Raw genomic sequence first — 27,378 nt, 5'->3', positions numbered from 1 at the left:
CTCTCACAGCAGCATGACTATTGTATCAGGATCCTGTCTAAGAGAAATGTTGGTAGACAGAATAATGAATATGCATATCTTCACTAGAACACTTTGAGATGGTTATTCAGTTTACTTTGTAATCTGAAACAAGTATTGTATACATGTAGTGCCGAAGCATGCTGTGATACACATTGTGTGCCTGTTTTCAAAGAAATTCTGCATTGTAGTTGAGAAGTCTTTGGAAACAAAATGCAATGGTTTTGAGGTATTAAGCTTTACAGTCACTGTCAAATTCTTAATGTGAATGCTTTGCTGGTCATGTAAACTGAAAAAAAAAAGGGCTAACTTTCAGAAAGGTGGAAATGATACTGTTGTTGCAAATTGGTTTCAAATTTTTGTTTAAATCCTACAGATACACACATTTTGCTTAGAAATATATGCTTTTATAATAGGCTGAAGAATAAAAATAAAGGGAGTTTGAGATTTCCTCATTTGAAAAAGGTAACAAATTTTATAGAAAAACCTAGAGCTTAAATTTACTTGGCACCCTAATGTGATAGAGCCATCTAAATGCTAGATTTTTTATCAGTTTGTACTTACTTGAAAGTAGTTAACCTGTTGTGAAATGCAATAGTAGGTTCTCTGCAGTTCTACTTACTATAATAGGCACTTCATCTGTTTTTACAGAAATGTACAAATCTGAATAAACGTGGATCTTAAACTGTTTTACCCTTAAACATGATTCAGGTCACAGTTGAGAAATGTTGGTAAGTCAGGGCTTGTATGGCTGCTTGCTTTTTAGTTGACATGCTTCAGTAACAAATACTTCTTTTCTGCCTTTCCTGTTTAGTACTTCCAGTGTTGTCCAGTTACTGTGCTTACTACCACTCACTGGATATTTGCTTGTGTGTGCATGGAATGGATTTTTAAAGACTTCTAGAAGATTTCAAAAGGCCTCCAGGGAACTAAGGAAAATTGTTTAGCCCTATGCATAAACTAAATGTTAGTGATTTAAGAAGTATTAGAATAATTATTTTAAAAGGTTTTGATGGAAAGTCATAAATCTGGGTGGTTGGGGTTGGTTTTTTTTTGTTCTTTTTTTGGTAACATGGGGTGACCAGATGAGAGGATATTTCAGGGAATTCAAGTATGGAAAATACAGCAAGCCACTTTGATAGTCTATGCTTGTCAAGACATCTGTTTTACTTCTGAAGATTAGTTTGAGCCAGGGAAGAAATTCAATAAAGCACTATTGTGTTTTTGGGTGGGTTTTTTTTGTTGTTGTTTTTTTTTTTTTTTGGCTTGGAAGGCAGCATGTAAAGCAGTCATGACCTGTTTAGCAAGAAGTGTTTGTAAGCAAGCTCTGGAAAGACAGCTGTGAGACTGTCAGAGCAGGGTGGTGGAGGGTGTTGCTGAGTTACCTGTAGAAAACTAGGACTGAGGTGACCCGCCTGCATTATGTGCGACCACTGTGTGACAGTGACTTCCTGAGTGAGTGTATATTAATTAATCGAATGTGGAGTAGTATTTTGGGGTTTCCTGAACCTGTCGGGAGCACTATGAAGATTTTTCTTAAGAGCTAAGCAAAAACACTGTAGTACCTAACTATGAGAAGGCATTTTCCTTACTGTGAGCAAAAGCAGTAATCTCCGCTTAACCTGGAGTTACTTGCTCCCATTGCTGTCTTCGAGCCTGTATGTGCTGTGGAGTGAAGAGGGTAGTCAGTACACCAAAGAAAAGATCTTTAAGTATCCAGAACTCCCAAATTACTTAGTCTTTGATGGTGACTTCTGCAGACCACCTTAATGAGTATGCTATTTAGAGACAGCATTCATCAGTTGTCATTTAAGCTGTGTGAATGCAAACTTCTATAGAGCTCTGTTGTAGAGCAGATCACCCATGTTGGACTAACTGGTGAATAACACTATTCTTGGGCAGAAGAGTGAGTTTGCTGTTTAATCTGTTGGTTTGTCCCCCAGCAACCTAAAGCAAAGGATTTGGTTTGTCCCCCAATACCCTACAGCAAAGGATTTGGTTTCATAAGTAGTTTGTCAAATTAAGCTTGTACGGTCATGGAAGAACGCAGTCTTGTCTCCTTCTTCCACTCCTGGCTGTTTATTCTTCTTGTCTTTTGTGCCCGCAGTCCATTTGTGGTGTCCCAGGGTGGACTGAATCAAACTGAAATTAACTCAACAACAATCATATATATATATACTCTTCAGTTGCAGCCAGTCCTTGACCTGGCTGATCCCTACCATTGGGGTGGATGAAGGAAGGAGAGGAAAGCAGAAGTGCACTGAGACTGATTTGGATTGGTTTAAACTGCTTGTGAACACACGTTCTTCCCCATCTCTCTGCCAAGTTAGCAGTTTGCAGCCATTAGGCTAAACATTTTGAAATTGCCACAGAGGTTTTTCTAGGCTTGCTTACTAGCTAGAACACTGCACTTTTCTATAGGTTTGAAGTCCATGTTTTCTAGAAGGTGTTGAGTGAAAAGTTTAAAAGGAATGGATGCTGTGCCTTGAAGGTGACGAATAAAATTTAATTTTTGATACAATAAACATTGATTTCAAGTTCAAAAGATGGAGAGGTTTTAAAGAAGAGATGGTATTAGACACAAAAAAGAAGTATTTTAAGTATTTTTTAAGGAGGCCAACATAAGCTTTGTTTCCCTGCCTCCCCCAAGTTCTTATTCAATACTTGGAAAGAATACCATTAATAATAATGTCTTTTTCCCCCCAAACTAGAGAAACAGTTGGTATTATAGTTTTCTGCAGAAAAACATTTATAAATATTAGATTTCTATCCTGTAAAGGTGACAATCTTCATGTAACTAATACTTATCTTAATACATTCTGACACTAGGTATTTTTACCAATGGGTGGAAGAATTAAGCAATTGCGCTACCTTTATTCCAAATTAAAACAGTCGGAAATGATAATTTGGGGAGAAATTACATCACTCTTACTTTGATAAGGAAATCGAAGGGAATAGAAGTCAAGCTTTTAATTCTTTGTAAGTTAAGAAGGCACGTATATTTATGGGTAGATTAGTGGAGAGCCGGTGGCAGTCAGGAGTTAATGCCAGTTGGAGATGATAGAGTAAGGAGTACGACACTTTCTGCTTATTACCAGAAACTTAATGCAAAAATTTGGGTGACATTTGTTATCTTCCTTTCCAAGAACTGGGGTTTTCATTGAGCTTTTGTCTGGGATCCTTTCCCTTTCCCCTCTTAGATGCCCTTCTAACTTACTATTTTTCATTGTTTACACCATCCTTCTAAGAGCAGGGAAATGGGATTTGACTTCAGCAAAATTCAGAACCGAGTGTATCTGATGCAAGGTTTCAGCTGGTAATAAATAATGTAATAGGGAGTAATTTGTTTGTTTGTTTGTTTTTTCACATTCTCTTCTGATCTGAAAAAAGTGTTTCAGTTTGTGGCAGGGCAACCTGATCCACTGTGATAATTTTTTTCCTTCAGATTTTCATCTGTCCTCTCAACAGCAGATTGCAAGTGCTAAATTTCTTATTTGTACATTTAATACAGTCCACTTCATGTTTTCTTAAAGATAAATGTAGAATACATTCTTCTAAGATCACAAAGAATGCTTTAAATTAATTTATAATGGTGGAAGATAGACTTTCCAATATCCTGTATGAGTGTTTACATGAAAGAGTGTTAGCTTAATCTTTTTGTTAATGCTGTGACACTTCGGTTAATGTAACTTATTTTCCTGGGAGAAATAATAAGGGGCTGAGAGATTTTGGAAATGAGTACATGTTATACCAGCGTTTCAGAATTCAGGAATTTCTAATGGAATATGTATTTTAACTTTTTGACTTCTTTTGCTGCACTGCTTATTGAAAGATAGATGTTTCTGTAATATTACATGAATGTTACATCAAATTATATCACTACACTTAGAAATAATATATATAATTCTTAATCTTTGTGCTTCCATAAATATAAAAGCATTTTTGAAAACATAGCAATAATTTTATAAATTTCCACTTTAATTTCTTTAGAAGGTTGTCATGCTAGATATGCATCAAGGGAGATAGTGAAGTACTTTAGTATAAGTAAGACTGCACTATAGTTTAAAAATTAGAGTATGATATGTACCAATACCTTGTTGCCTGGAACAGAGACAAAAATGGAGACAATAATTCAACTTTAAGTCATTTTCATTTTGTGAATGCAGATTTATTCTGAGGTGCTCTTCCAGAACTTTATAATGACAATCCACATATGTTTACCCATAGAACATGATTTGGGTAACTGTGCAGTGTCTTTGTCTTCTTTACGAAATTTTGTGCCTATTTTCCTGCAATGTTGGACAATTTAAAAGACATTAAAGCCTGGATTCATTCCTTTACTTGCAGATTACTAGTGCAGCTTTTACATTCCTAAAAATCAAGTAGTACAAAAGATGATGTCACCTGATGGTGGACAGTATTGGATACGTGGGCTGGAACCTGCAGAGTCACACTTCAAATATATTCTACTATTCTTGATCCATTTTGGAATTGGGCTGCCGAGGCTGCTGCTTTAAATGTGTTCCCTGGAATAATTTAACATTAAGTTGCAGAAAGTGTTAGTATGTATATTAGATGTCTGTCTGCAGTAATTCAGTTTTTCTTTGTTGGTAAGTCTTTGGCTGTTGAGCTAATATTCTGATTTCAGTTTACTTTGCCTGATGCTAGCCAAAATGTTTGGATTGATAAGTTAAACCTATTCTACTGTATTAAAATAAATCTCTTATTTCATACATGGACTTTTCTTGGATAATACAGAGTGTGTATTTATATGTACACTTACTAGTGTAGGGTGATTCAGGTTTTTAGAGGCAAGTGGCGTGACTGAGTTGCTTTTGCTACATTCTATATAGTAAGAAAAATTCTCTTTTGATGACAGCATAATAATAGTATATCCATGATAGGTGGGTGTATGTCCCCCACGACAGACATTTTTCACTGGTAATGTACATGGCATCAGTAGCATCTAGGTAGCAACTCAAGTGGTAGTAGGTCAGCTTTAAACCAGTGGAATGTTTTTATTTATATCTCTTCAATAGCGCTGATTTCAGTTCAGTAAAATTATACTTTCTCTGTTTTGCATAAAAATAGAGAACAATCCTACCTGGAATAACTTGTTGTGCAACAGCACTTAATTGAACAGTTGAAATGGTGTAATAAAATCTTAATTATGGTCTGACAATAAATACCAAACATAGCATCTATTGTGTGGAATAAAAATCGTTCATGATACTTGCCTGATCAAGTTTCTCTAGTTGTGTATATTGTATTTAATTAGTTGGAATTTTGAGGAAGCAAATCAGCTTTTATGATCTTCATAGAAATATATATTTAAAAAAAAAGGGGTGAGAAAACACTAAACTTCAGGTGCTTGATTCTGGACATATCCAGATACAGCTCCAGAACTTTATTATCTTATTGCTGTAGCTGGATATCCGTACTACGCTTGCTCAGAATTAAAATTGTGAAGAAAAGAATACACTGCAATTCTTGAATGCCATCTGCACATGGGACTACCCTGTGTTTACAAGAAAACTCCTTAGTCTTAAAGGAACTGCAACGTCTTTTCTTTTGTCTAGCAGTTTCTCTTAATACAGCTTTTGTGCCCCCTGAAACAACATTCCAGCCAAATACACGAACGAGTACGTGGGCACACATCAATTGCATAGAAGGGCCAGTGTGAACTCTTTAGCTGGGTATTCTGCTCCTAGCAGTGGCAATGCATAATATTTCTGTGAAAGCAAATATTGCAGTGGGCTGATTAGTTGTATGGTAGTATTGGAAAAATAGGCTTATTCTTTAAGCTGTGTATTTCAGAATTTCTCTTCAATTATCTTCTTAGGCTTAGGGGAAAAAAAGTTGATAATAAAAATATAATTAATTAGAATTTCATTGACATATGTAGTTGATAATGTAACCTGCTGATTTGACAGAGACACTGGTATTTTATTGATAGGCATTGTGAGAATGCCATGATGTCTTGGGTACCAAAGACCTCTTGGGATGCCTCTTGTTGAACTTTTGAGAGACCAGAACGAGGTTTCACATGGAAAGTGACAGTAGAATTGTTGACATACAGAAGACTATCAAGTAAATCTTGGATAGACTTCTCTTCCACTTCAGTAATCCTAAATATTACTTTTTGAAAAGAGGCTAAAAAAATGAAGGTTTTAATATAAGAGGCTTAAAGACTTTTAAGAAAAAACCTGGGCTTTACAGAATAGCTTCAGCACACTTGAAAGCAGTGAATAGAGTCTTATATCACCCATGCAACTTCAAAAACGTTACTGTCTGTTCTTTAATATATTGAAGAGTTTTGTGGAATCAAAGCAAGGATCTTTCCTTAAATAGCCACTCCCTGGAAATGGCTGCCATTAGTCACAGGCTAAGCCAGCTGAAGATGTTTTGGAAACAGGTGCAGCAATGAGCAGCCAAAGAAACTGAAGCATTCTGGGTAGTTAAATTAGATAAAAGGTATGAAACAAGTAATTTAGGTCCTTTAATTCCTTAACTTTTTAAAGGTAACCTGCCTGAATACTAGCTGCTTGTATATTGTTGTTATTCCCTATAGTACTATGGTGGCATGTCTACTTTCTGTCTAGCACACATCTAAAATACGTTAAAGCTATTCATAATTATGCAGCACTTGACAAATCTCTTAAAGTCATCTTCAACTGGTTATTTCTCTTTTCTTAATATCTATGTTACTTTTAATGCTTGTATTCTTAGTTTGCTATGGGTATTTTCTGATGGAAAACTCTTGAAAGGCTTTTCAAATAGTACAACTTAGTTGGACAGGAAAAACTTATATCTCTGCTTTGGATAATTGCTATATTGATTATATTTAGCTTTTTTCCCCAAAACCTCCTTTCACAAACCTAAAGCTTTAATACTGAACTCTTGCATTTAGGTAGAGAAGAACTCTGAAAGATTAATGCTGTTGTGGAGAGGGGTAACAAAGAGAATCGATCAATTTTCTTGCTGTATCCTTGCTACTGACCGTGCAGGAATATTTGGTCAGTAGTATTCTCAGAAAATGTGTTGAGATGGGAGAGGAGTTTGTATGTGTGCTTATATTTGTTAGATTTCTACAGGTTATGAATTGTGTTCCTACAAGTTAGGAAACTTGTAAAACTAGCTCATAGAAGAATATTCTTAAAGGAACATTGTAGTTTTTATGAAGAAAGAAGGCAAAAAATAAAAATTACAAGGCTTAAGATTTCAGTCATAACTTTTGGGGTTTTTTTAAACCATGTAAAATTGTACTGTTATGTGTGTCTTCTGAAGGAAGACATAGTCCTGGCATTTCTTTTTATTAATCTGGGGAAAGTGGGACATGCAGATAAGTTGTTGGCTTTTCACAACTTGGGGAGTGAGGGGAGGAGTTACAATTTACTTAACAGTTTGAGGAACTGTCCATCTGAAAGAAAAGTGCACTGTGAAAAATGTCTATATGTTTCTGGCAGATTACATTAGTGAAAACAAAGTTTATTCAATAACATATTCTGCCACAGCAAGGCTCTTTAAATTTAACATCACCCATAGCAGCTCAACCAGAGGTTGATTTGAGGTATGGGTTGCCTTGTGCTACGATTTGGGAAAGCAGCATTGTGATTTTTGTTGGGATAACTTTAGGTTCACTTACTTGCTGCTTCTCTTCAGAAGTTTACGGTGCAATGTTGTGCAAAGATACATGTGCCAATATGGAAGTAGTCCACTTGTCAGAGTACAAAGCTCAGCATGAGTTGTAATTTACAATAGTTTTGTCAGGTAAATTACTCACCGTACTAATTTCTGTGCTGCCCTAGCTATCCAGTGTCCAGCTTAGTTAAGGCATCTATTCTGCAAGGATGTAGATACATCATATGTCAACAGTGGCCCAATAGGTGCTAGTAGGAAAACACCAGTAGATTTAACAGAAAATAATGTTCTTTCTTTTTTCTTCCAGGCTCAGATAATTGGTTATGTGGATTATATAGCTACAGTCTTAACCGATCTATTGTCTGCCCTTCTGGACTGGGAACTTTCTGTGGTCTTAACCAACCATTTTATAGTAGTGGCAGACTAAACTTAGTTTGAATCTGTTTCAGTGCTGCTTGGATGCTTCTCCATAGTGCAAGTACGTGTATAGTCATGCTAATACTTCTCTCTAACCTTGTGTCTGACTACAGAAGCTGTCTTCTGAGTGTCTTTAAGGTAGTGGTTTTCAAACAGTGGTCTGCAGGTGCTGTGGATTCTGTAGTCTGCTTCTAAGGAGATCTGAAGATACAATTAAGACAATCATGCTCCTTGTTGGTAGGTCTGTTCTTTATTCAGGGACCTATAGCTCCACTAGAATTTTGGGGAAAAATCAGTACATTGAAAAGTTTGAAAAAAAAACTTTGTGTAATGCAACGGTCCTTTTGTAATTACGTTTATTTTCATATATATATTCCCCTCTTTCTTTGCACACATAATAGTAGTAGGTACCTTAAATTCCAATGTGTTTTTTTTCTCCCCCTCCCCTTTTTTTTACTGGGAGAGGAAGCCGAAGAATTATTTGACTGTTTTGAAAGATGTAATATCTTTATATAAAGATATATCTATCTATGTATCTATAAAGAAAGATATTATGCACATATGTATTTGTATTGTAATAGGACTTACAGACAGTTCAAGGATGGTAAGACTGTACTCCAGGCTTCATAAAACGATAGCCTCTGCTGGACTAAGCCTAAGGTACCACTGATGTTTTTGCATGTGTATAGTTATTGTATGCTATGTGTATCTTAACTAATGTAATGTTAAATAATTGTTTATTAGGAAGAAGAATCCTCTTCATAGGAAGCTTGGAGAGAAAAATCAATATTTGCTAAGTGTAAAAGGGAAAAAACAAAGGAAAGGATAATCTGCAGGACACTGAAAAATATATCTAGAATGTATCATGCCAAATACATTGCAAAGAGACCAGCATAGATATACCTATAAAGCATAATACTTTTAATCTCTACTTTCCAAAATTTATGCTGCAAAAGTAATAGTGGTCAGGGTGACATTTATTTATATACAGTCCCCCCCCAATATGTATATATTTTAATATCTAGAATTTATCTACAGTTCTTTAAAAGGTTGGCTAGCTTGCCTTTGAATTTAATTCCAGTTTTATTCTGTTATATTAGGTGTTTCAAATGCATAATTGTGGCATAGGGAGCTGCAGGAAAGCCAAATATAAGGGCTAACTATTTTTAAGCCAAAATATTGCACTCAGTGTATTATTTGTTTTATCCAAATGAGGAGTGTTTTGTTAGCTCTTGTGTAACGTTTTCCCATGGACACTAAAGAACAGCAGGTTACTGACTAGGAATAAAAGGCTAGTTTAGACCAGGAGTGAAGATCTGCCAAAATGTTCCAAATAAGGATTCGCTTACACTAAAACCTAAGGAAAAGTCTAGGGATTAGTGTGTATCTAGTTGAGTTCAAAGATTGTCCAAAACCCAAAACAAATGAAAAATGTTTGAGTTTGGCTGGCTTGCAAAATGAGAATCTTAAAAGTTATTGCTGGCACTGAGCTAGAAAGGAAGAAAGACTGTTGGTCTCTGTACATTAAATCTGCTGAAGCCAGCAGAGAAATTTGAGGACAGTTCTGCAGAGCAAGTCACTGGAAAGCAGAGGAGAGCCTGGTTTGACTGTTCTGAAGTGCATCTTCAGGTTCTGTTACTTGTGTTTGGATTTTAGTGAATCTGAGTCTTACACTTTATCTGAGATGAAAACAACCTGTTTGGAAAAGCAGGAGAAAAGCAAAAGGCAAGTTGGTGGAGTGAATAGAACTCTTTTCTGTAGGTGAGGTATCTTTGTGCTATATGCTTTTAATTTAATATAGTCTGAAATGGGGACTTACATGACTATCTCCACCAAGTCTGAATTTTGCAGAAGAAACTAGATGCCAGGGTGTAATTGACTGAAATTATCTTTGTAGTGATATTTAGCCTTCCTTTAGGTGAATTTTTTTAATAACAATGTCAGGCTTCGTGAAGGGGGGAGGAGGTCTGCATAGCCATATTCCTGTAACTGTAGTGTGTCTTTGAGTGCGCGTGCTGTGTCAAACAGTGCTAATGGGCTCCCCAGGTTAAATTCACACAAGACCATGAGACTATTGAAATAATATGTTTTCTTGTATATTTTCTTTCTCTTTGCCATTGTGGATGTAACCTGAAACTCAGGTCTTCTGGATCCAGTGTGCTTTAGTGTCTGCCATTGCTGTTAAACTCGATGGAGTTAAGATTTATCCTTCCATGTGCAAGGCAGTGGCCTGTTCTGAGGAGTCTTGCGTGTCCAGCTGTATGGTTCTGAAGAGTTTTCTTGTTCTACTGTAGATCTCTGCTCCTTGAAGGCCTTTTAAAGATTGTCTCAACACTGGGTCATCATCTTGGTACAAGTTCTCTGTAGTCCAGTCATTAAATGTCACACTTTCTGGAATGTCGAACTAAACATACTGTTATTTTGACAGGCCTGATCCCATTTATAAATTGAACTAAGCCAAGTTTCTATTTTATGGGAAATCCTGAAATTTTTGAAATTAATCTTAACATTAGTTCTTGGTTTAAGATTGGACTTCTTATTTTACAAAAACAGATTAATAAAAAAACGCAAACTATTTTGTTTGGTTCTGTAATATAGTGGTAATGGTGCTTTGCTAGTTTCCTACAAAAACCAACACTCAGTCTATTCCTACAGAATGCTCAGTTGAATCAATATTTTTTCATCTGAAAAAAATGTTTCACTGGAAAAGCTAATACCTGCTTTGTTTGCAAATAGTGTGCAGTGGATATAAAACTTAACATAAACTGTTTTTTTGAGTGCTATCCAAGTAGATTAGACTTTGAATACAAACTTGCATTTGACCTTGCACATACTCCAGTACTGAAGTGCTTTCAGCCAGTTTAAAGCCACTTCAGGGATTTAGTGGAGATGTTGGACTGAAAGCTGTTTGTTAGATGCCTGGATCTCTGACTTGCACTCAGGGATGAAACCCAGTTTAGAGGATCATTTGAAGAAGAGATAGTTAGCTTGATTATCTAGCTATTAAAAAAAAAAAATCAAGTAGCATGGTAAATGTCATCTTCCTCATCCAGCTAAGGGGCTTCATACATTTATTTTTTAGAATTTGGTAGAAAAGAAGTTAGAAATCTAGAGTGTGCAATTAAAAGGTAAATATAGAAAATGCTATGACATATACACATGAAATAGTGGAGAAAAGGAATATTTTCGAGTTTTTGAAAATTCTGTATTTTTTGCCAGAACCTTACAAACTCTAAACAATGATTATGGAGTGCTACTTCATGTTGTAGTTTGAGGCAGACTGCCAGTTTACCCATTGATTTCTCCTCTTTTATTTTGTTAGCTCTGGTGTTTGGTCTTACAGTGAAAAGATTCAGCTCACTAAAGTAGAAGAAAACTAGTTTAGCAAAAGTAACAGAAACATAGCTATTTGTTGAATTGGTGAGTTGAATCACTTTAGCCTTTAATCCAAGGCATACCAGAACTGATGCAAAAGGGAGGATGGACTAGGAGAGGGCATCATTTCATGTAGATTTGAGTTTGGAGGGCCAAGGCCTTCCCCTTTTACACTCCTGAGTTGTTAATTCAACTCACAAAAGAAACATGAAAGAACACACCATCTCTTTAACTCCTGGTGGTGATCCTGTAGCAGCACAGACCTCCCCCCCCCCCCCCCCCCATTTCGGAAATGAAGAACTACTGTTGGCAGTAGGTAGTGCCTGTAACCAACTTTGATTGTTTAAAACTATTTTATTTGATTTATTTTTGATGGTTACATTTTTTTGTTTTCTGCAGGTAGACAGAGATCTTAGAATATTTATCCTAGCATTCCTGACTTTGTTCTTAAAGGACTGAATTGGTTCAATGCTTTTTACTAGACTGGTTTTCTAACTTTGCATAATGATCAAAACTGCATCCTGATGATTATTCAAAGTTACCAGGAAAAACCACGTAAATGAATGTGACTTGTGTTCAGAACAGTTCTGTTGGATTAGATTTCTAGCATAAAGAAGTCATATACTTATTTTTGTACCAGTTAGGTCTTAAAGCACTTAAGTTTTTAGATGTTTCCTGTCAGTTCTGTAGCATTCAGGGCTGTTGTGCTGCTTTGCTTCTTGCTATTTATTTTGTCAGCTCATACAGTTCTACACAAGACAAATTCATATTTTGTTTCTTATACAGGTAGTTGTGTATTTTGGGTTGCGGATACAGCAGGAACTGTGTATGTTAGTCATTTCTCACTTAAAATCTGATTCCTTTTTCTTTAAATAGCTCCCATTTTTCTTCTTCCCCTCCCAAATGTAACTAAAGGGCCTATTCCATCTGTTCCTTTTAACAGATAAAGCATTATGAATATTGCCATTTTAGAAATCTAATAAGCAACTGTATTAACTACAAGCTATGTTACCAAGTTTTTTGTAAGTACTAAGAAAAATGCATTATGAAATTCTAATCCATTATAATGGGATGCCTTTGAGGCTAAAAAAACCACAGCTGTAATAGCCACAAGATTGCAGGATTTCAGAGCAATGAATATGAGGACAAGGCAGCCAGCTTTGGCCTAGATAATTTGTTGAGAGGAAGTGGGGACTGACTGTAACAGTTGAGCTTTTAAAACTAAAGAAGTGAACAGATTGTTGCTGAGAGGAGTTGTGTACAGTGTATTTTTAAAATTAGTATTATGATAAGTAAGTTAAGCTCTAACCAGAGATGAAACCATGTGCATACTTCCTGTCTGTCTGAGACATCGCACAAGTGCCTGGGGGTGGAAGAATGAGTTTTGACACACATCAGCACATATCAGAAGTGATAAAGCTGGTATTTCTTTTGCTGGAAAAGGATGGAGTGGTTTTCCTGATCACTTCGATTGGCTATTTAGTGCATGGGGTAATTCACAGAATCTTGAAAAGCACAGATAACTCTTCAGAAGTCTTTCCTGTTCTGTAGCTGCCTTTATCACAATATTTTGTTTTAATTGTGGGAGTTCCTTGTTGATTCAGAATTTGAGGGTGAATACCTATAGCCAGATTAGGCTTAGTCTGAACTACTACTTCGAACTTTGCTTGATCATTCCTTTAATGTGTATTTAGTAAGACTGTTGATTTAAACCCTTGAAGAGATGGAATATTTCTTTCAACCCTTACGATCTCTTCAAGTAACTAGTTACACAGAATATTAATATCCTTTATTTAAACCTAAAAGCTCTGTTCGTCCTGAAGCCATGGGATTTTTTTAATGCCCTAGGCTGCAAAATTAAAGAACCTTGCAATATTGCTTCTTTCCTATGCAATGAAAGAGCACTTCAGTCTGACACTATAGGCCAAATCCATAAGGACTGTAGCTAGCTAACCTGTGGGTGTTTGTGATAGTTCTCAGTACGAGTGATGGCATTGCAGAAGTCTCCTTTGTGTTATGAACGTGCAGGCATGTGGCACTGGATGCTCTGTCTGCTGGGCAGAAAGAGAATTAGTCAGGTAAGAGCGCTTTATGAAGTAGGGTAGCATCTGTTGGATGGTTAGCACAGGACCTATCTTCAAGCACCTGTGACTCATTCAGACATCCCATTTCCTTTAAGGTGGTTCATATCATGGATTTGCAGTAGTCCAGATCCTCTGGAGGAGTGAGACGGGTGCTTTATTCAATAAGCCAAGATTCCCAGGACATAGAACAGAGACCTTTGTACTGGCTGCCATTTAATCTAAGGTTTTAAGCGTCTGGGATTGAAGACAGCCAACAGGCTAAGCTGGGGAGCCATCAACAGTCAGCACACTTGCTAGAGTTTCATGGTATGGTATGTGCCACATTAACAGTTCACTGCTATTGAAAATGGAACGTGCTGCATGCTATTTTCTCCTCCCCTGGGGGGCAGTTCTTGGGGGAAAAATAGCCAAAAAATAAACAGAACAGGAGGCAATGTCATGCTGGAATGTTAAAGTATTATTTGAAAATAGTGTGAAATAATCTGTTTGCTTCTCTCTCAATCAATTAGGCCATACCTGTGTCCATTTTTGGGCACCAACTTGAAGAAATATGGGAGGTAGTTAAATCAAACTCTAGAGGAAAGCAATTGGAAATACAGGGTGTCTTAAAAATATGGCCTATAGGTAAAATTTACAGAATAACTTTTTTCTTTTAGAGATGAAATTACTCTAAGGAGTTGCATCTCTTGAAAGCTGCAAAGCAGAACCGCACTGGTCTCCATTTGCAGTATTGATAAGACAAATAACAGCAGCAAGGAAAATTTAGATGAGATATTATGGAAAACTCTGTAAGCACTGGAATATGTTGCGTGCAGAGGGTGTGGAATATTCGCTCCTGAATTTAAGAATAGATATGACAGACATCTGTTAGGAATAATACAGCTAAAATGATCCTACCAAGAGGAAAGGCCTTGATAACCTTTTGTGTGTAATTAAGTTTTTGTTTGTTTTTCCCAGGAATCTCATCCATCCTAATTGAATCTTCGATAAAGTGGTTAGATTAAGTCATTTCAGTCTGTAGGTATTTTCTAAACTCATTTTCATAGTTCTTTCTGAATATCTTGTCCCTGGCCAGCAGTTTTACACTGAATGACTAGGCAGCAGTTGAGAGAGCATGGCAGAGGTAAAAATCCCCTCTCCTGTCTAAAATTTCTTGTGTTGCTCTATGGCATTAACCATTTTATACTGCTGTGCTTTTGGTAGACTCTTGTGTACAGTTGGCTATCTGCTACAAACACATTTTGTCTCTACAACCACAGTGCACATGTTCTTAGTTCCTGAATGCTTGGATTTGTGCATAGCTTTGATGTGTAGATCGGTTGTCCTTAATTTACTAAATAATTTGTCTTTAGGAGGGATTTATTCTTAATCAATAAGAAAAATGCTGGATTTTCACCTTGTTTCATATTTACATTTTTTTGTTTCATATTAGTTGACAGTTGCATGTAGCTTTGACACGTTATTTTGGTACCCCCCCATCATTCTCCTAGTTAGCAACAGTGGCAAAAAACCAAATCCAAAGACTACACATGATTTTTTACTAGAGTAATTATGTAATTTAATGTGTTATTCTGTTACATTTTTAATGTGGTATTAATATAATGTGGTAAAGTCCTTTAAATTACAGATCAGCTACAGTCATGATTTCATACAAATATACAAAATAACATCTTAAAATAAATGCTTAGAATTTCAGAATATAATTTTATCAATACATATTTAAACATTATATGACTAAGAAAATCATAGCTGTAGTTAGTGAATTGGCTTGGGTCAACGTTTGAGAAATCTCATTCTGCTGGGAGATTTTGAATTAGTACATCATCCATTCAGCTTTCCCTTTCTGTTTTAATCTAGGAATAAAAATAAATCCTCCCCCCTTTTCCTTCCCAATAATTAGTTTGGAAAGTGTTGTACTAAGTATGGAAGTAAACCAAGGCAAGAAATTTTCTTTTGTATTTGTAGAAAAGGCGGTCGTGGTTTATGGTTTGTTTTGGTTTTTTTAAGGTTCAGTTTTTCAACTTGGTATGAATTTCCTTCTGAAGTTTTACACAATAGAAAATAGTTTTTAAAATAGATTATAATAAATAGAAGCTTAATATGCTACAATTGCAGTGAAAAAACCCAACATTCTTAAATAATGATCTGATGTTGATTTCTATTCACCATTCCTGTTCTTGCTATGAGTTTTAGTATCTAAAAATATTGTTATCTTTTTCTGTCAACCAAAATTACAGTATTTTTGTCAGTTATCCAGACTAGATTTGCTGTTGCTGTAGAATACAAACAATTCCTTTCACATATATAGGTTTTTCTGTTCTGTATACTGTTATACTGAAGTTTTTTAGAACTAACTTATTAAAAAGAAAACAATCATTAAATTATCTTTGACTGGAACTAGAAATATTGCCAAAGAACTATCAAATTGTTTTAAAAACAGTGGTGTTTTTCCTCTTGAGATTTCATTGACTGTTGATTTTTCAGACTTCACATAGTCCTATATTAGTCACTTCATTATTTCGCTCAGGAACAGGCTGAACTGGTTTGTTTGATTAAACTATCAAATAATCTTTGTTCCAATCCATTTGGAACACAAGCATATCATTATCATATCATTCTTTTCAGTGCTTTGAAAGATCCCAAGTTTTTCATAGCATAAGCTGCATCTCTAGACAGAATTGTGGCGCATTTTTAAAACTGAGGCAAGTTAACCAGACCTAATAATTTAAATAATGCTCCTAAGCATTACCTGAAGCTTTTAGTTGGAAAAAGTGTTTGTCAAGGGAAAGATTTAATCTAATTTATTTTCAAGTGTAAAACAGGTGTATCAAGGACATCCTTTTTAGTAAATTATTTTACCCTCTAATAACAAACACATTATTGATTGCTTCCTTTTTTTTTACTTAAAATTCTCCATACTTGAATGCATTCTGGTTCTTGCACTAAACACAAAATCTGAAAGAAGTCTTTCAAATATCTGTGACTAAAAGAGAAGTCTTCATTGAGAAGCTCCTTATTTCAAGTTAATTGTTACTTTTTAATCTGTACATATGTAGAAACTTAATGTTCAGACTTCACTTGGAACATACAAAAAAAGTCTGACCAAAATTAATGAAATTGCACCACTTGCAGTACTAAACTATAATGCTAAATAGTTTGAATATTTGGTTAAACCTTACAGAAAAATTGCAATCTGGTAGCTATGGCAATGATTGACTTCAAAAAAGATTTTATATTCAGGGGGATAAACAGTGGGAGCAGGCGTTCAAAATATCTTTCCTTCATGTGGTCTTTCAGCAATACAGAACAAGAGGAGAGACCTACAGAAGGAGTTGTAAAGAATTGGCATTATTTTTAGAGAGACTGATCAGCAGTTCTGGAATGTTTGATTAAATAAATAATTTTAGGGTGATATGCTATACTGATAGAAAGAATACAGATTACCATTCTTAGGTCTCAAAGTACTAGAGAACATCAAATGCCTATTCGCCTTTGAGTAAGATATGCGTTAGCCCCGTTCTGCAGACTTGAAAGTTGGTACATGCCTGCTGGTTTGCATCGTTGTACAGGAAGTCTGTGACCAAATTAGGAACAGAATCAGAATTCAGTGAGTTTTATTCAGGGTGGTAGGAAAAAAAAATCTAAATGTTTTTTTAGGCATAGTCACCTTTCTGGATTTGCTGTTTTGAATAGGAAATGAGGTTAACTACACTTCACATGTTTGGAAATGACACTAAGTAAATTTGTGGATGGAGAATCAAGTTGCTCTTTGACAATGTTTAGGATAGACTGACTTTTAAATATTTTTTCTTTGAATTCTTTCTCATTGTCTGAGTAGAGTTAAAATATTTTTATAATTCTGTATCCATCAACTTAGAGTAGTTCCAAAAACAAACAAACAAAAGTAATGGGATTACTAGCTCCATGCAAAGTCAGCTTTACACAGATAGGTAAAAATAATGAAAATCCATTTTGCATTTAGAACAGATACATTAAATAAAGGAAGTATTACCTGTGGTTACTGAGTTGAAGCTTTTGTTTTGGGTCGCTTGGTCCTTCATTAACTTAGAACCTGTAAATCCTTTCTACATAGCTCATTTTTATTCAGAAAGGAAAATCAGCTTTTGCACCTTTTCAAGTTCTTAAGAACTTTAAATAAGCTAGGTATTGAACTGATCTAACTGAATAATTTGAAATAAAGAAAAGATCCCCTTTGCACCTGTAGAGATCACTAAAGCTGTCAGAAGTTGGTTTAGTACTTCCAGACATCATCTGTCCACCAGGTTTTGGTAACTTCCAGCTTGCGGGGGGGTGGTGGTGGTGGTGGTGGTGGTGGTGTGGTGGAGTGGGGGGGGTGGGAGGGAGGAAGAGAGAGAGAAAAGGGAAAAAAACCCTTTTTGCCACAGTTATATGCTGTATAATGTTTGCTTACAAGACTATTGAGGTGTTACTTGAAACTTCCTATAGATTTTCAATTGAAACTTGAAACAGGTTTCATTACAAGAAGCTTCCCCCCCCCCCCCCCGCACCCCTTTTAGTTTAGAAATGTTCAGTTTGATCATGATGTTCCTACCATAATGTTGATAACATTTCCTTCAGAAATTTCCAAATTATTACTTTTGCCTTTCTCTGAAATGCAGGACAGTAACAAGACCAAAAAATCAAGCCAAAATCTGATTTTAACCCAGAAGAAAATTTGCCCAAAGCACACTCTTACTCTTGGGCTTTCATGTAATAGCCTTTTCATACGAAAAACATCACTGCCCTTCATGCGACATTGTAGTTTGCAAGTTTCCAGAAAAATTCCTCCTGTTTTGTGTTGCGGTGTTCTCGTTTCTGGGAGGTGGAAGATGGGCCAATGGATTTACTTTTTTTAAAGGAGTTTTTTATTTTCTGGGCTTCCATCTTCAGATTTGTCTCTGAGGAGTTACGTGCCTCAGTATCATAAGGTTTGTAGAAAGGTTTTAGAAGTTTCTCATCTTTGTCACTCTGAAAATACATGAGGAATGTATTTGAAATCAACTATAAATATATTACGTGCCAAACTAAGTATATTAAATGTGCTATAGTAATAGTTTTTTCGTGAAGGTGTCTGCTATTATTGTAAAGTTGAGTGTCCTCCTAACCACAGCAGGTTGAGTTGTAAGCAAAATCCTGCACTATTAATTACACTCAGTAATTCTGTTTATTAAGAGATTGATCCTGCAGTGTGTGGGTAGACCTCTGCTATTGGGTGGAACTTAGTGCAGTTTGAAAATATTGACGCTAATAATCTTTATTTTAAGTTAAATAACTTAGTAATTGAGGAGAAAGGTTTTTTTGAACGGTTTCTTTGTGTTTTTTTTCACCTGTTTTCATGAAAACAGTTCTTCAGAACTTGTCTAGGAGATGGTGGATTTACCCTTGTTTTCTAAAAAATGATGCTATTTTTGAAAATTGAGTCTTTTCAGGCCTTCATTGTGCCAGAAGTTTCTGAAACCCTGTTGAAGGACACTGGGTGGCTGCTAGTTCTGCAGGATGGGATGGGAGTTTAAGTTACTGGCTGTGTGAAACTTTTGCCCTTCATTAGAAGACTTAAGGATCTGGCTGTGTTTTGGGTTGAAGTAGTGGAGTGTTATTGATGGTTTCTCACACTAATTTGTGGGACTGAGGATGATTGTAATTGGAATAGTCAAGTATGTATGTGATGGTTCTGCTTGCATCTTAAATTATGGAAGATGCGCAAACTGTGAGAAAACACTTCCTCTGGAAAGATAACTTCAAAATACTGTAGACGGTAGAAAAAAGTTTTGCCACTGTTCCTCTTGCTTAATATAGATGAGAAAAAAAATTAGATGTTGAGCCTTATGATGTTTCTTTTTTGAACTCAATTTGGATGCCTGGGGGGCAGAGAGAGGGTCTTGAATCTTTAACAAGCTTTTTCTGAACCTTGGTTATTGAAAATAAACAGTTGTTAAATTTCCATTTAAAAACTAAAATCCATTTCTTTCTTTTCAGTAGTTGTGGGATTGTTGGGTGGTTTTGGCTTCTCGAAAATGTTTCACTGGTTTCTTGACTCAAGAGTCTTGTAGAGCAGATAAACACTGAATTTTGAATGTTTAATACAAGCTGAAATCCTGGCTTTCCAAACTTTGTATATATGAAAGACAAAGGGAAGGTACAGACCCAGTCTTCTCTTTGCATATTAATCTGAAAGCAGTCCTGCAGGCTTTCCTACTAAGCATGTCTGCTATGTTTCTAGATTGAATGCTTAATCTTGTTTTCATGTGGTTTACTTGGAACATCCTGTGTGTGGTGCAGAGGAATACAGATTAGGAGACAGAAATAATATATTCACACACACTGTATTAGATGTGCTTATAGGCAAAGGACAATGTAAAGCAATATTATCGGCTGCTGTACGGCATGACAGACTTTACAAAGGAATTTGAATATAGTAATGCAGCACAGTTGAAAGAGGAGGTGTGAGGATGATTTCATCCCACGTAGATGGAAAATCTCTGAATGTCTAGAAAAACTGGAAAACTGACCTCTTCAACAGCCTTGAAAGGTATGTAAAAGCATGATGCTACCATTTTAGATTGCAATGTTAGAATGTTTATTCCAAAGTGCTCTAGAGGGGTCTGTGTCTCCCTCACACTTGGAAGAACAGAACTATTAATACCGATGTAAATGTCCAAATTCAGAAGATGTGCAGGTTGTTTTATGATGTGGGCGTCTAGCCATTTATCAGTCCTTCCAAGTGTAATCAGCTCGAGGGCTGGAGTTGAACCCTTCCAGCAGCCCGCTTTGCCTGCCAAAGAAAATTCAGCCACTGAATTGGTGGAAATTGCTGACTGGTCACCTAGAGACTGCTCCTCATTTAAGTGGTAAACCAGCTTTTCAGCTGCGGCAGCCTGTGCTGCATATAGAAAATCCTGTCCGTACGCAGCAGTTGTGAATTGAGATAGCAAAGAAACTATTCACCCTCTTTCCATTAATAAAACAAAATTAAGCAGTAGTAGTAGTAGGACGGCGGTTGCCCATTAGTTTGGATTTCCTAACGGAAAGTGCAAAACTGCAGGAAGTCCTTTTCTTTTTATCCTTTCTTGCTCACCCCAGAGAACGCCAGAAACTACCGAAGTTGTTTTTCGACTGTTGATTTGGGATATACAACATAACGCGCCCTTCAGTACTGCTCCGGGGAGCTGCATCCGCAGTGGCTGGAGGCAGGGCTGGAGGCCGCGGCGGCAGCTCGGCAGCCCGCGGAGCTGGCGGAGCAGCGCGGCCGGGGTTTCCCGCCTGGAAGGCACCTGCAGCGGCTTGCCGTTACCGCCTGCGGCGGGCCCCCCCGGCGCCGCTCGGGCTTCCCCGGGCCATGCTGGCTGAGGTGCAGGGTAGGAAGCGGTACCAGGCGAACCCCGGGCGTCGGCCCTGCCGGTGCTCGGTGCCCGGTGGCGGCGGGGCACGGCTCCAGCAGCGGCCGGCTCCCGGGAAGCCCTGCGTGCCGCTTTAGCCGGCAAGCGCCTTAAGGGGACAAATTTAGTTTAACGGCAATCCGCGCTTAATCTGCCTGAGCCCCGGGCGCCTTCGGGGAGCGCGGGCGGGCGGGCGGCAGCGCTCGGCGTTGGTTCGGGCAGCCAGAAACTTCTGGCAGCTTCCCGACTCGGGCCCCTCCTCTTAAAGCGGCAGGGCCCGCCGCGGGGCTGGCCGGGCTGGCCTTGCACCTGTGCCCTGCGGCTCGGAGGCGGGTCCCCAGCGAAACGCTAGTTCTGCCGTCCCTAGTGACCTAAACAAGATCACCCGGACTCTGCTTCCTTCCGGCAGCTAGACATCGAACCGGCTGTCTGCAGCTCGTTGGGGAGCTGCTCAACCCGCTGGTAACATTCAGCTTTCAGTAGTCAGCATCCTGCTTCAGCGAATGCTGGGGAAGGTCTTGTCCCATCTCCTTCCAAAACAGCCCTTCCGTGTCCCCAGCCTGGCTGCGGCCCCACAGTCCTGGCGGAGCGAGGCCTCAGATACAGCCCTCCACCGGTCCCATTTGGAGAAGGATGTCCATCTCCTGTTGTCACCCAGCAGAGCCTGCTCCCCTTCTGGTAGCCCAGCCTCAGTCATTCATGCAAACAGAATAGCGATCCCTTGATGAGGATCTTGAATACCAGTCTTCTGCCAATAGTGTAAAAAAAAAAAAAAAAAAAAAGAAAAAAAACAAAACTAGAGACTACCATCAGCTTCGCTTTTCCCTTTCTTCTTCTTCCTCTGTGAACTGAAAGATGTTTCGAGAGAGTGTAGAGGCATAGAAAGGTTGAGAGAGTGGAAATCTGGGGGGTATGTTGAAGCTGCTCTGAATGAAAGAAGTTCATGATCCCGTTATAAATGAATGATGGCATGTGCTGGGCATACTTTTCAGTTTTCCTGTTGAGCAAAAGTTTATTGATGGTTTTATGATATGCTACTGAAAAGATGATTCTTATCTACAAATTATAAAATGCAAGAGATTATGTTCAGATGTAAAATGTAAATGCAAGTTCAGATTACCTTGTGTTTTAAAATAAAATGAGGGCTGAGGCTGCAGCCCAGAGATTTGGAGACAGCAGCATATGAGACTAGTACAGTCCCCTTAAAGAATGTTGCGGTGCTTCTTGTTAAGATAATTCCAATGCGCTTGAAATACCTTTTCCAAGATTACTGAATCATGTTCTCAGATTTTAGCTGCATTTTAACATACTATTTTTCTGGTAACCTGCACTGAAAAGCAAAGAAAGAATAAAACCAAATCCTGCCAAAGCATGTCAAAATTAAATAGGCAAAGATACATTCACTCCGAGTGTAAGGATGTCTATTGAATGATGTAAGCACAAAGCAGAGAAGGGATAACAAAGGTAAAAATAGCTCTATACTTATTTTAAAGGTCTAATTTTGGTGGAATTGAACAAGACCTGCTTAAGAACAGGTGACTCATTTAGAGTTGGTGAAGATGACAAAGTTGTGGTAAGGATTATGTGAAATTAATGCCAAGACTTTGATCATTACTGTTTACTTTTCTAGTGTGCATTCTCTATGATGCATCACATCTTGCTAGTTGTTTTAACTTATCACTTTCAGCTGATACTATCAGTCAGAATGAGGGAAGTATTTTGAAAATTGCAGTTAAGTGATTTGGGAAAAAAAGCCCATATAACTTGTGTTTCAATGGAATAATAAAATTGCAGAAAAATTTCCTATATGTATCCACTGAAGATTTCACGTGGTTATTTTAAAATGTATAATGATTCATAGTGGTAATTAAAGAAATGCATTTCATCAGTATAAATCTTCTTCTCAAAAGCCACTCCAGTACTGTATTTTTACTAAACATACCTACAGTGGTAAGCAAATGGTCCATATGTTTGCTATTTTTTGAAATTACTCTATTTACAATGGTAAATATTAACTAATTCCAGTGAAAGGAGTTAGCTATTGTAAAAGTAACTTCAGGACATTTAGGCTAGGGATTGAAATTAACTTGTGTGGTAGTAACAGAAATCAGTTCTTACAGATGTTCATACTTCAAATGAATATTCTTTTTCGAAGAAGCTTTTAAACATAAGCTAGAGTAGTGATAAAGTCATCACTAATATTGGTGATTATACTCTTAATAAGAATTTAAAATCCTGTTTTAAAGTTTGATTGTTGACTTGCCTGTTCTTCTGCCATAAACTTCCAAAACCCAGAGCTTGATATTGTGTCGGTTCCCAGTATTGCAGATCTTTTTTTTTTAGTTAATGTTCAGTAGAGGTGAAGAGAAAGCATTCTTTATTTTCTGTAAGTTAGACTTAACATTGAGTTGGTCTTTGAGATAACTTGTTTGACTGTATAGGGAGGTATAGACTGATACTGACACAACCAGCTCTTGGAAGTGTTTGTTTATAGAATTTTAGCTATGTGCATCTGCGTGGACCCATCTGGGATCTGTCTGTCCTGTTAAAGTAATCTCAATACTCCACACTTTCTTTTAAGTTTGGAAGATCAACTGGCATGAAAGACTATCACCATTGTAGTGCTGAAGAGTTTCTTCACTAAGGAGTGGGGGAGACCAGGAGGGATGCTCCCCTCTTAGAGCTTTACTGACTTTGAAAGAGAATACATTGCTGCTTTCCCCTATTCAGATTTATATTGTGTGAAGCAGCCCCTACTTAGTACACTCTACTGAGAGTACTAGGCAAAACCAAGTTTATCACCATCTGAGTCCCTATTTCAGCATCCTTTCAAGTGGAGTAAGAGAAAAGCATTGCAGCCTGCCTTGAAGGCAAGTACATTTACACTGTTAGACAAGCAAGGAAGGAATGGATTTCAGAATCCCAACACTCCTAACAGATACCTTGTTAATCTCAGTTGAATTTTATTAAGTCTGGAATAGGAATGGATATGTGATCATGGATATACTACTAACAGAGTAGTATATCCTACTACTCTGCATGCAGTCAACCATGCATGCAGAGAGGGAGGGATTCATTAGAGCATTCATGTTTCTGATGATCTTAGCAAGTGCAGATTGATAACAGTTTTCTAGTACTCTGAAATATATTCTATTACCTGAAAATGAGAGGTAGGCTTGAACAGAGTCAAGGTAAAAACATCATTAATACAGAGTTCACGCTGTAGCATCTCATGTCTCTCAATTTCAAGTTTTGCAAAACTTAAATTTCTGAAACATCATACATTGAAGCATTCAGGTACATATTTGCCTGCCTTTACTTCTGCTCTACTGGAGCTGGAAACAGCCAGTGGGAATTACCTGATGCTGAGTGCAAGCACCTCAGTATCAAATAGTAGCTCTGAGACCTGTGAAGGACATTATCTCTATATTCTTCCCACAGAGATCCTGGATGTGCCAGAGTTGCCTCTTGTAAGCTGTGTTTGAATCCGTAGGGGTGCAGAAACATGATGTGGGCTTAGACAAAGGCTTAGATCTCTCTTCCCAGCTCTTGTTTGGGGCTGCATGGAGGCTTGCAGCTCTTGGAAACGTACCTCACTCCTGTCGCTTGTCACCCTCTGCATTCTGTCTTCTGACCCACGTTCTATGAAGTGATAGTGAGGTGGTTCAGTTATCTAGAATCTCCTCCCCCAGATTACACTAGGAGGGGTTGGGTGAGAGAAGACGAACCTCCTTTGAAGGAACAGAGCCTTCATTAGCTCACTCTGCATACTGATTGGACCTGTGTCTTCCTCCTACCCCCAAAACCACTTATTTCCCTCCTCTTCTATTTCTTGTTTCCCTGTTTGGGTGTCACCTGTTCCTCTGTACAGAACCTTGTCTTTTGTCTGGGCCCTTCACCTTTCTTGTGCGTTTATCCTACTGTTATTCTGCTACTGTACTCTGCCCCTCAGGCTGCCCCTCTGCTCTCCTGGTGAGCATGCACCTATATAATTTACTTTATTCAAAAGTGAAAAAGCAAAGTCTCTTCAGAGTTGTTCTACTTACTAATGAAAAATGAACCTTAATTATTTGAGGGAAATAAACACCAGTGTCTTCATGAGACTCGTCAGATCTTGAGGCACCTAAAGGAGAACACTTGGTTGGCCTTCATCATTGCAGCAGAACTGGCCATCTGCTGTGTGTTCAGATGGTGCAGCGGCTGGAGGCTTATGTGGTGCTTGTTGCAGACAACTGTGGTATCAGTTTATTATATTTATGGTAGTCGTTGTATGAGCTTAGTGTTGTGTTCTGTGTTTCTACTGTTGTAATATACATATGCTGCCAAGTTAAGTTTTAGTGGGTTGTTTTGTAATGCTCTGTCCACAAAAGCTAGCAAGACCATGACAGCTATATTGCCACTGGCGAGTAATTAAAAAACAGTTGTTTTCCTTTCTGTTCCAGGCCATTGATGAGCCTCCCTATCTCACAGTGGGCACTGATGTGAGTGCGAAGTATAGGGGAGCCTTCTGTGAAGCCAAGATCAAGACAGCAAAAAGACTTGTCAAAGTCAAGGTATGTGGTTTTCCTGCAAACACTTTTTTTGAGGGAAAAGTGTCATCAGTGTTCTAACTAGCACAATGTGAAACTTCTGTATAGTCTCAAGACGGCTAAGAGGCTGTCCTTTCCTTGGAGGCTGGCAGTGCAGTCTTTGAAATAACAGTAAGCTTATTTTTGTTGGGAGGGGTTCCCCCCACACAATATGTTCTGTTTCTTTCACTGCTTTGTCATCTCCTTGCATCTAGTATTTGTGGCCTTCAATGCCATAGGCTGACCTTAAAGTAATTGATAAATATATGACAAATGTAGGCTTAGGTATGGGAGAATGTTATCCGAAAATAGCTAAAACTCCTCAAAGTAGGTTTAATACGGTTTCGTTTACTTCAGGAGCACAGGTCACTGCCATTCAGCAGTGGCAACTAGATAATGCTTCAGGAATAAGATGAAACCCTGCTGTCTTCCAACAAAGACTTGTCTTATTGAGTCCTACAGAATAGCAAGCAGGGGATCTCACCTAATATTTGATGACTAGTTAATAACCAGATGAATCAATATAAGCCACATGCAGTACAAATAAAAACTGTGGAGAGGGAATACAAGAGATACATTTTAACATCCCTTGGAAATTTAAAGTATCATTTCTAGAAATAAAGAGAACAATGTTTGGACTTGTTTTTATTATATAGTAAGTCTACACTGTAAAATAGCCTTATATTTCTGTTTGGATAATGTTGCCCTAAAAGCTTCTAATCTGGGAGCAGGTACTATTTTTCTGCTCTACCTCTTAACCTCATACAGAAATATAACAGAGCAAGGATAAAAAGCACTTACGAAAAATAAATTAGATTGTTGCTCTGCAACAGAGTTATAGTGGCAGAATATTTTTCTTGTATCTACTGTAAATACAAGTGAAAATGTGTGAATTGTAAGTGGTGATAACCTGTTACAGAAGAGCTGCCATTATAAACTGTCATGCATTGCTTGAATCTGCCCTCACGCTATGGCTGATTTTTGCCTATAGTATGTATGAGGGAGAGAGCAGGCTATCTCCAAAAGCCCTGGTGGGAAGGACTATTGTCACTTATTTGATAATGATGTTAACTGTAATGAGAAGATGTTAGTTTTAAATCTGACATCTTTAAAAAGCCTTTAGAGCAAATTAGTGGTCTTTTAATTTCATTAGTCATAACTCTTAACAGCATCAGCTGGTCTGTGCTTTACAGCACCATTGAGTTTAAGCAACTAAGTATTGGTATTTAAGCTGTTAAGTATCATTATTTAAGTACAGGAATTGTGCTGTGCCTACATCAGTGAAATCTTAACTCCTTTCAGCTCTTCAGAGGGCTTTCAGTCCACCTTCTTAGATGGCTGCTTGCACTTAAGGTTATTTCTCATCGATAAATATTTTCTTACGGGTTTATTGTTTGCAGTTTGGTCACTGCAGTGTTTTGTAGAAAGATTTGAAATGAAATGGAATAGAATTTTTACTGTAAGTTGTTTTGTGGAGGCTGTGCCTAAAGCCCTGTGGATTCAAGTGTGTGTGTGTGTCTGTGTCTTTGCTGTTACTGTGTAGCTTGGGGCAGTTACACTCCAGTACTGTTGTTGCTTTGTAGAGTAATGTGATTTGTAGTTGAGATTTTTTGTGTGTGAGCGCAGTAACAATATCTGGTTACATTGTTTTTCATCCACCAGGAATGTATATTTCCCAAACCTAACAGTGACCCCTTGATTTTCTCTAAAAATCTTTTCAGCTGTTTCTGGCACATGCAGACCTTCCCCAGTATTAGCTCTAACCAAGATTCTTATTATTAGGTATACTTTGTCTGGAATTTTGGTAGTTTATCTGCTGTATTTGTTTTCCACTTGTTTAACAGTTTTGTCTGGTCCCAATATATTTTATGCCATAGT

The 27,378-nt window shown here is 37.6% G+C and overlaps 1 protein-coding gene across 5 annotated transcripts in view; it reads left to right on the top strand.

Annotated features, from left to right (window-relative positions):
- The window catches only part of ARID4B (AT-rich interaction domain 4B), a 94,773-nt gene that overhangs the window by 5,965 nt on the left and 61,430 nt on the right, over positions 1-27,378 (top strand). For all 5 annotated transcript variants that reach the window (XM_072856377.1, XM_072856373.1, XM_072856374.1 and 2 more), the window contains exon 3: positions 25,375-25,485. In XM_072856377.1, the coding sequence (XP_072712478.1) occupies positions 25,375-25,485 (111 nt within the window). The remainder of the gene's footprint in view (positions 1-25,374; positions 25,486-27,378) is intronic.

This window comes from Ciconia boyciana, chromosome 3 (assembly GCF_034638445.1).
Source record: "Ciconia boyciana chromosome 3, ASM3463844v1, whole genome shotgun sequence".
NCBI lineage: Eukaryota > Metazoa > Chordata > Aves > Ciconiiformes > Ciconiidae > Ciconia > Ciconia boyciana.
This window is presented reverse-complemented; position numbering and strand designations above follow the sequence as displayed.